Consider the following 10,705-nt stretch of genomic DNA (forward strand, 5'->3'; position numbering starts at 1 on the left):
GAGAACACAACCCACTATAACACAACATCAATCTATCACAGAATAAGAAACCCCCAAATTTCAATTAAGAACATTCATACGGGTTATAAACCCTAATTTTGAAATTCGAAAATTAAACCCACTTTTGAGCATGTTATTGAACTCCAAATCAGACGTATGACATATGAAAATCACAGGAAAACAAGCTCTACAACATGCAATCATCAAATCATACAAACAATCATCCGAACAAAAATTCATATTTTTAATAAAATAAATTCGAAAATAAATAAATTTTTAGAAAAATAACCTTGATTTCTGAAGTGAAACAAAGCTCAGAATCTGATAGAACACCTCAAATTCTTCGTTTTGGTTACTCAAGCTTTGAAAACAGAGATCGGTAACGCCTTCGTTTTGCTGTTTGATTCTTAGAACAGTTTATGTAATTAGGGTTTTTCTCTGAAAATTCTATAATTATCTGTCTGCAAATGATTATGATACGAAATAAAATACGGTAAAAGGCTATTTATAATTACGGAAAATTAGTATCCTGTTGGATCATTCCCGATATAAAACGGTACGTTTATTTGTAAAAACTGATCCAAACGGTATCGGTTTTCGGGATAATTATCCAAATCAGTACAATTTGTACTGCGGTCTTGGTCTCAGCGCCTGGTTACACGTATTACGAAGTGATAATTGGGATAGTTTAATAAAAAGCTCCCGTTTATCAAAAATACGGGTTTTATTGATTTACCGAAACGAATATTGTATCGAAAATATTGCGCCGGGACCCGCGCAGGACAAACCGTACGTCGGATCGAAAAAGTCGAAACATGGAATATGCTCGGAATATTACAATTAGGTTAGAAAGGAGTTCTCGAAAGAGTTTCGGGTTCTAAAAACGTAACAACGGTTGACGTCAGTTGGTTCCCGTTTTTATAAAATAGATTTTAATTACCCGGAAAAAGATTTTAGAAATTTCATATGATTCTTATAAATCCATAAACCAACATAAAAATAATTAGGAAGATATGACAATTATCTATATTTTATTTTGGACATATAAAAATTAAAATACTCAATTAATATTATTTTTGAATATTCAAGTACAGATAACACTTAACAATTAGCTCACAGAATAGATACTGAACACACATAATAATTATATAATAGCAAAAATAATTACACGATATATCCCGGATATTACACAATGCCAAGATATTGAAAAACTAATGGCACGGTATTGGTGGGGTCTGTGCAGTCAAAACAAAAGATTCACTGGAAAACTTGGAAAGACATCAGCGTACCAAAAAGTGAGGGTGGACTAGTATTCAGAAAGTTTGTTCAATATAATCAGGCATTATTAACTAAACAAGCATGGAGAATATTACAGAATCCGAACTCGGTTATTTCACAAATACTGCAAACGAGATATTTTACAAAATCAAGCTTTTTGGATGCTAAAGAAGGGTATTGCCCTTCTTTTACATGGAGAAGTATTTGTTGTGGAAAGACTTACTTAAGAGGGGGCTAAGAAAGCGTATAGGAAATGGGAAAAATACCAATGCCTATAGAGACCCTTGGTTACCAAGACCACCATCCTTCATACCGATCACCAAAGGTTTAAATGATAATGTGAGAGTCTCAGAATTAATCCAACAACCCGGAAAGTGGAATAGTGGTTTAATCCAACAATGTTTCTTGAGTCTGGATTCTCAACTTATTCTAACCATTCCGCTGAGCCCTTTGATCATGCGGATTCATGGCTCTGGAATTATAGTAAGAATGGGAGATATTCAGTCAGAAGTGGATATAATTTAGCTTTAAGTGGTGACAGTGACATGCCTTCGTCGTCATCTGATGCGATATCAGCTTGGTGGAGGGAATATTGGGCAACTAAAATTCTAAGGAAAATCTTAACTTTTGGGTGGAGAGGTATCAATGAAATTTTACCCACAGTTAAAGGACTTCATTGCAGGAACATAACTACTCATAGCAATTGCCCGCTATGTTGTTTTAGTGAGGATTCTAATGCACATGTGGTATTTTGGTGCCCTTTCGCACAAGAAGTGTGGGTTCTTTTTGAATATCCTTTCTTGATGGGACATAAAGAAGGAATCTCTTTTAAAGGTGTATTACTTTACGCTACAGAGGTTTTAAAAAAAAAGAAATGTTTGAGAAGATGTTAATCATTACTTGGGGTATATGGACCGAAAGAAATAAAAGAACTCATGGTCAGCAACTACAAATAAAAATATGGCTATCTTTGTATTATGAAGAGATTAAGGATGTGGTTGTTCCAAAATGAGGTTTAATGCTGAGAGAAGAATTGACACAAGATGGGCAAGTAGAAGTAGGTTCGCAGGATCTCTCACTTTTTGTGGATGCTTCAATTTCCACTGATATTGAAATGATAGGATTAGGAGCTATAATATTTTCATCAAATAAAAAGGCTTAAGCTACCCTCTCAAAAACTTTAGAAGGTATATTATCTGTCTTTCATGCGGAAGCGATGACAATCCTGGTCGGGCTGCATTGGGCACAAACCATTGGACTCCCTATCAAGATGATCTTTTCAGATTCACTATCTTTAGTGCAAGCACTGACTAAAGATAATGAGTATCAGAATGAGATGGGTATTTTTATATCCGACATTAAAATGCTTCTGGAAGATTTTTCTGGAGCAACCATCTCCCATGTAAGCCGTAATTGTAATATGGCAGCTCACGAACTATCTAAACAAGCACTTCAGCTAGAAAGTGAATCCTCATGGGTGGAAGAAAGCCAATAAGTTGATGAGAATCTCTAAGTATGATGGAAATTAATACAATGGAAATCTTATTATTTTCTAATCTATATGTGTACAATGATTGTTGAAAATAAGTGAGGTTGTCAGGTGTAATGATTAGTAACTATAATTAAAAATCACTGACAATCATTAGAAGATTGATATATAAAATAATGTTTAGATTATAATATATTTCTTTGTAGTTTAAGAATATATTACATAGTAAATATATATCTTATAGGTACGTTAATAGATTAAGTTGAATGCAAAGGTTAACAATCAGATTAATGGAGGTATTAACAATTGCAAGTTATGAATTTAGTACTAATAATAAAACCCATTAATTTGTTTATTATTACTGTGTCAGTGGTTTGAAGTTCTTGATGGATTGGTGGGACCATACTGGAAGGCAGTTGGTTTAGCTTTCAACTATACTTTCTTGTTGTTTGGATCTGTTATCCAACTCATAGCTTGTGCAAGGAAAACAAAACTTATTATTAAAATCTTGAATTTAGACACAAATAAGTACTAAATGATTCTTGTTGTTTGTTTTCTGAAGTCCTTTTGTTTTGTTTTGATTTGGGAACAGTAATATCTATTACATTAATGACCATTTGGACAAGAGAACTTGGACTTAGATATTTGGAGCTTGCTGTGCAACTACTGTGTTTATACCCTCATTTCACAACTACCGGATTTGGTCTTTTCTTGGACTTGATATGACAACTTATGCTGCTTAGTAATTGACCATAGCAGCTCTTGCCCATGGCCAGGTATAAAATATGATATACTCAGTTATCCCCTTTAGAGACTAGTTTAAATACACATGTTTCGTTGTAAATGTTAGAACCGTAAAATTTAGTCTCGATAATCATTTGAGTGATATGTATTTTTTGATTTGTTCTTTAGGTTGCTAATGTGAAACACTCAGCTCCTCAAAAGCTTGAGTTGTATTTTACTGGTGCCACTAACATACTATATACCTTTGGTGGTCATGCTGTTACTGTGTAAGTCTTTTATCACTGTCAAAGAATTTCATTTTTTGATTTATTTATTGTTACTATCTGCTTCTTCATTACTTCTCCTAGCAGCTTTTTGAGGCCACATTGAGTTTCTTACCAGAAAACAGAATAATGGAAACTACTTTTCCTCTGTTTGTTTGCTAGAAGAATAAAATCAATCCCCATTTACTTATCTAAAAATTATAACAATTTGATGGGCCTCCATTTTACAGTGGTAGATACTCTAATACATACTCATCATTATTTCGGCCTTCTTTCTTGTTTACTTAAGTTCATCCTTACTTCATGATTATATAGTTTATGGCATATACTTGCAAGTTGTATTTTGGACTTGGAGTACTTTATTTCACATCCTACTTTGTTATTTAGAATCCAATCCCCATACTTTTCAGATATAGCATCTTCTCAAACTTTACTTACCTAATAATTTTGACCTATCGAAATTATGTTTAATCTCTACCCTAGTTCTGGATAATTAACTAAATAACCATGCTTAAGTATATGTTAAAGTTAAGAGATTCTTTCAGTTTAGACCTGGACTCTTAAGCGATAAATTGGAGGACCTTTACATATATCTGGACTAATAATATTTTTTCATCTAATTTTATCAAGACAGTGGTCGGTAACTAGATTTTGTGTCCTAATCGTGAAAGGTGAATTGTCGATTTTCAGTGAAATTAGGCAGTAATGTGGAAGCCATAGAAATTCAAGTGCATCTACCTAATAGCCACACTCTATGCTTTCACCCTGACATTTTCATCTACCTTATAGCCACACTCTATGTCTTCAAGTATCAGAATGAGATGGGTATTCTCATATCCGACATAAAAATGCTTCTGGCAGATTTTCTGGAGCAACCATCTCCCAGGTAAGCCGTAATTATAATATGGCAGCTCACGACCTATATAGACAAGCGCTTCGGCTAGAAAGTGAAACCTCATGGGTGGAAGAAAGCCTATAAGTGGATGAGAATCTCTGAGTATGATAAAAATTAACACTATGGAAATCTTATTTTTTTCTAATCTAATCTACACGAGTACAATGCTTGTTGAAAATAAGTTAGGTTGTGAGGTATACCGATTAGAAACTATAATTAAAAATCACTGACGTCAAATAGAAGATTGATATATAAAATAATGTTTAGATTATAATATATTTCTTTGTAGTTTAAAAATATTACATAGTAAATATATATTATATAGGTACGTTAATAGATTAAGTTGAATTTAAAGATTAATAACCAGATTAATGGAGGTATATGATTACTTTGGTTATAATTACAGATTCTTTTTATCAAGCTACTGGTTGCTAAACTTGTTACTTTTAAAATAATTTCTCTATGTTTAGTGAAATGAGTAGGTGGACTAACGTGATTGAAAATTTATTGATCTATTGATGCAGTAGTGATAGGTTGTTTGAATTTATTTGTTACCGTTATATTATAAATATGACACGATAACTTTTAAGAATTAAGTTTTAACTGCTATAAAGAATGATGTATCTAACCAAAGGTTCCCTTTGGTTAGACTTTTTACTTATTCTAGTATAATAAGATGTTCTAATAAGTTTATAGTTGTGACGATCAAGGGGATTTTGGTTATTAGTGAATTTTGTGTGACTGAACTCGTCTTGTTTTATACAGGAGTGGTTTTGGACAGCAGAGTAGACGGTTTGGGATTGAAAGGTGTTGACAGGAGCAATAATGAGTCGATTCCATCTTTTCAGATAAGTTATTATGCTTTTCTTTTATAGATGTTCACTTTTCAGACCTTAAGGCTTTATTGTCTAAGTTTCTGGGGCATCATGCATGACTTTCGGTTAGATGATAAACTTTATTGTATGAAAGAAACTCATTTTCTATTATATCTCGGTACAATTTATATACGAGTATGTATCACCCTGACAAAAAATTACATACTTGACAAAAAATAAAGAAACACATACTTCGATCAAAAAAGAAAAAAAATAAATACTTATGCAATAAGTTAAAATATCAAATTTTAGATCAACTTTTATTTTATGCTCAATTGATGCTACTTGTAAATAATATTTTTTTTTTCATATAAAAATGAAAAATCTTATAATTTATACAAAAACAAAATATAGGGAAAATCTTATTAACTAATGTTAAATTGAATAATGGTTTCACTTGTTAATAAAGGGTATAGATTGATGTCTTGCACTTTTGCAAGGTTATTGTCTTGTTCTTTGTGACAAGGGACCGATCATTCTATTTTTTTTTAGAAAAGTTAAATGGTTACGTCATCAACAACTCTGGAGGATTTATATGCGAGTCTGTCATTAGAAAGGGAGGAGGAAGGAGGCGTAATTGTTCCGGAAGGGGAGGTGCGTCAGCAGCAAAATTCATACGTATTGGTAGGGCAATTTCTTACAGATAAGAATATTAATTTCAATTCCATGCAAAATGTTCTTGCTTCGTTATGGCGTCCAAATGAGGGAATGAAGATACACAATCTGGGAGGTCATCGATACTCGTTTGTTTTCTTCCATGTGTTGGATATGCAGAAGGTGTTGGATGGAGGGTAATAGACCTTCGAGCAAAGTCTGCTTGTCTATCCTAAACTTGAAGGAAATGAAGATCCCCATTTAGTCGGGTTACATAAAAGTGATATTTGGGTTCAAGTGTATGATCTCCCCAAAAGCCTTACTTATAAGAATATTCTTATGAATATTGGTAAATTCGTGGGTAATTTCGTGAAGTCAGACCCGGCTAATTTTAATGGAGGATGGAGAATGTATGCTCGGATCCGTATAACAATGGATTTGGAAAAGCCTTTAAAAAGACGTATGAAAATAAAACGAGAGGGAGGGGAATGGAGCTGGGTGAATTTTAAGTATGAAAGGTTAAGCTTGTTATGTTTTGTTTGCGGGTTAATAGGACACTCTGATCGGGATTGTAATATGGTATATGCAAACCCTGGTGCGGATATACAACGCGCATATGGAGTGTGGCTAAGAGCTCCTACCAGAAACACAAGCAACCAGAATATGGGAGCAAAATGGCTGCATAATGGAACGGATGGTGGGAAAGTATGGACAGAAACAGGGGGAGATCGTCGTCGGGAACCACCGTACATGGCAGGGATAAGGTGGATGAGCGTTTTATGGAAATAGATGGCAAGATTACCGAGATTGGTGGAGATTTAGGTGGGATTACAATTGTGGAGAGAAACCAGGAGAGAGAAACCAGGGATAATATTTTGGGTAATCAAGTAGCTGGCAGGGTGGAGGGAAAAGGTTTTCAAAATGTTACAGTTGGTATGGATCCTAAAAGGAGGTGTATTAATTCTGAGGATATTACGGAGGAAAGTGAGGGGGAAATAGAAGTTGGGCCTAATCCAAAAAACGGGCCAAAAAACACTACACCACAAGTGGCCTCTTGTAACGGTTTTTTCAGTGTAACCAGCTAAAGTGTGACTATAGGTGTCTTAAAAATTATTTTGAGCTATTTATGGTTACACTTTTTTCATTGTAACCATTGGTCTAATTCAGTGTAACCATAGAGAAAATGAGGCATCTACGGTTATACTATAACTAATGTAACCGTTGGTCTTAAAAATAGTGTAACTAATAACTGAATTTATTGGGCGGTTGAATGAAAATGAAATCCAACTGATGAGAGGGAGGCTTGAATTAATTAAAAAACACAAGGGGGGAATTATTACCCCCAACTACTACACTGTCCAAAAATTAGACACTCTCATTTCTCACTCAACACAAACTCAAAACTCACCTCTCACTCAAAATTAACTCACACTCTCATCTCAGTCACCCTCTCACTCACCTCTCACTCAAAACTCAAACACTCACCAAAATTAAGGATTTGAATCAATCGGAGTTTCAAAATTAGGGTTTGGGTTTCTTTGGAATTGGGCTTTCAATCGGGTCTTCAGGTTTGGGTCTTGAGTCGGGTATTGGATTAGGGATTTCAAACAAGTCTTCTACAGGTATGCTTCTCTCTTTTCTCTCTGTTTATGAATGTGTTTATGTGTTTTTTTATGTTTTCTCTCTACATGTGATTTGTTTTTTATTGCATGTGATTTGTTTCTTTGTGATTTGTGTTTTTTTGGATGGGGTTCCTCACATAATCGAACGGTGTGTTTTTTGTAATTTTTTGGTTGTTATTTTTTGTTTTTTTGTTATTTTTTGTGATTTATTTCTATTTTTGGTAGTGATTTATGCTAGAAATAATGTGTTTCTGAGATTGGTTTTTCGTAAATCCATAATTTTCTTTTGTGCCCGTGTTAATTTTATAAATTACCACTATTTGGAGTACTTTAGCTTATGTATTCATATTCATACTTCCTAAATTGCCCTAGGAAACTCTATTTAGTAAGAACATAAAAATATTTGTGATAATATTTGTTATATTTTAGGTGAATGTTGGCGAGGGTAGGACTTCAATTAGTATGACTGTTTCGAGTGTTTATGATATGCAATGTATGAGTATAAGTATGACTGCCCTGCAACTGAGATAACATATATGCATTGTTTATTAGTTATTAGCTAGGTGCCCCATATGTATTATGATTCTGTTGGTCCAGAGGACTACCGTAATTTTAATGTTGCCTCGATATGTAAATTAGGCATGATTCTTTGTTTAGGTCTGTTGTGATAGTCGAACGTCTAGGTTGATGCACAGAGGCCTAGGCTATCTTAGACACAGGGTTGTATAGTAGACTATACATAGGTAATTATTGTGGCTGACTGTATTCATGTTTTACGTACAGTTGGTAGTCATGACAGAGAAAGGTAATACTTGGTTGAATCTTCCCAAGTATACCAAAGGTTATATGGATGGAGTGAAATTGTATGTGATGAAAGCGATGGCTAATTTCGGTAGAGGAGACGAAATTAAGTTTCCTTGTCGTAAGTGTGAAAATCGGTTATGGTGGGGTGGTAGTGACGCTGAGAGTCACCTCATCTGGAGTGGACCTTCTCCGCCGTTTATTCAATCAATTTATGATGTTAGTTTGTTGGTAGACAAAACCGATAATGTAGAATTTGAACATAATACTAGGTTTGGAGATAATCTAGATGACATGTTAGATGTTACATACAGCGACGTAGGACCAAATGATGATGCACGGAAATTTTATCGACTTGTTGATGAAGGAAAGCAACCCCTGTACCCCGGTTGTAAGAATTTCTCGCGATTAAATTTTTTAGTTAGGCTTTACCATTGGAAGTGCTTAAATGGAGTGACCGAGGTTGCATTTGGAGAGATATTGCAGTTGTTAAAAGAGGTTGTCCCTGATATTAACGTGCCTTCCACTTTTAATTTAGCTAAAAATATCATCAAAGATCTCGGTCTTGACTACAAGAAGATAGATGCATGTCCGAATGAATGCATCTTGTATTGGGGTGATAATAAAGATAGAGTTTGTTGCAAAACTTGTGGTGTTTCTAAGTGGAAAGGTGTGGAGCAAGGCCAGGAACAAGAATTGGACGTTAATAGTAATAGAATTCCTGCCAAAGTAATGAGATTTTTTTCGCTCATCCCAAGGCTACAACGACTGTATATGTGCAAAGATTTTGCTAAAAAAATGGTGTGGCATGCAGTTGAACGAAAGAAAGATGGGAAGTTACGACATCCGGCTGATGGTGAAGCCTGGAAAATCATGGACGCCAAATATCCCGAGTTTTCATCAGAACTTCGTAATGTCAGATTGGGTATAGCTACAGATGGGTTCAATCCGTTTTGCAAGATGAGTGCCACACACAGCACATGGCCAATTGTAGTCGTGAACTACAACCTTCCGCCATGGCTGAACATGAAACCAGAGAACTTGATTCTCTCAACAATTATTCCTGGTCCAAATGATCCAGGGAACAATATTGATGTCTACATGCAACCTCTGATTGAGGAGTTGAAAGAGCTGTGGAAAACAGGGGTAGAAACTTATGACGCTGCAACTAATCAGAAATTTACGTTACGAGCAAGTGTTCTTTGGAAAATTTCTGACTTTCCGGGATATCCAATGATGTTGGGGTGGAGCACAAAAGGGAAGCTTGCGTGTCCAGTTTGCCATTATGAAACATCATCGATGTATTTGAAGCATAACAAGAAATTGTGCTATATGAACCATCGGAAATTCTTAGACCCAAATCATAAGTGGAGATTTGACAAAAGAAGATTTAATGGTGAAGTAGAGACTTAACTGGGAGACAAGTTGCCGAAATTCTCGATGGTTACGAGAATTCTTTTATTGGGGTGGGTAAAAAAAGAAAAGTTAGTTGCGATATCAACCCTTGGAATAAAATCAATCTTTTTTGACTTGCTATATTGGAAGGACAGCTTAACTCGGCATAACCTTAATGTTATGCATATTGAAAAGAACATATGCGATGGTGTTTTAGGCACCTTGCTAAACATTGGTGGTTATACGAAAGACCATCTAGCAGCTAGGTTAGATTTGCAAGATCAAGGTATTAGGAAGACGCTTCATCCTATGTCCTCTGCTGATGGAAAACATCTTGAATTTAGGGCGGCAAAGTTTGACATGACGAACAAAGAAAAGGAAATATTTTGTTCCGTTCTTGAAAATGTGAAATTCCCCTACGATTTTGCTTTCAACATTAGCAAATGCGTGCAAGATAGGAAAGTGATGGGATATAAGAGTCATGATGCACATGTAATTATGCAATACCTGTTACAATTTGTTGTCAAAGGATCGTTAAAGCCCGAGGTTGCAGTACCTCTGATTAGACTAGTTGAATTTTTTAGATGCATCTGTTCTAAAGTTATTGAGTTGGATGAAATAAAAAGGTTGCAAGAGGAGATTATTGAAATACTTTGTCAACTTGAGAACGTATTTACAAATCCCTTCTTTGACATTATGGTCCACCTACCGGTACATTTGTGCAAGGAAATTCAATATGTTGGATCAGT

The 10,705-nt window shown here is 34.9% G+C and overlaps 1 protein-coding gene across 1 annotated transcript; it reads left to right on the forward strand.

Annotated features, from left to right (window-relative positions):
- The first annotated feature begins 6,845 nt into the window (after positions 1 to 6,845).
- On the forward strand, positions 6,846 to 9,974 carry LOC141713936 (uncharacterized). The gene is made up of 2 exons (XM_074517495.1): positions 6,846 to 7,211; positions 8,544 to 9,974. The coding sequence occupies exons 1-2, from the start codon at positions 6,846 to 6,848 to the stop codon at positions 9,972 to 9,974; spliced, it is 1,797 nt and encodes a 598-aa protein (XP_074373596.1).
- Positions 9,975 to 10,705: the final 731 nt, after the last annotated feature.

The sequence above is a fragment of the Apium graveolens genome, chromosome 3 (genome assembly GCF_009905375.1).
Source record: "Apium graveolens cultivar Ventura chromosome 3, ASM990537v1, whole genome shotgun sequence".
In the NCBI taxonomy this organism is placed as follows: domain Eukaryota; kingdom Viridiplantae; phylum Streptophyta; class Magnoliopsida; order Apiales; family Apiaceae; genus Apium; species Apium graveolens.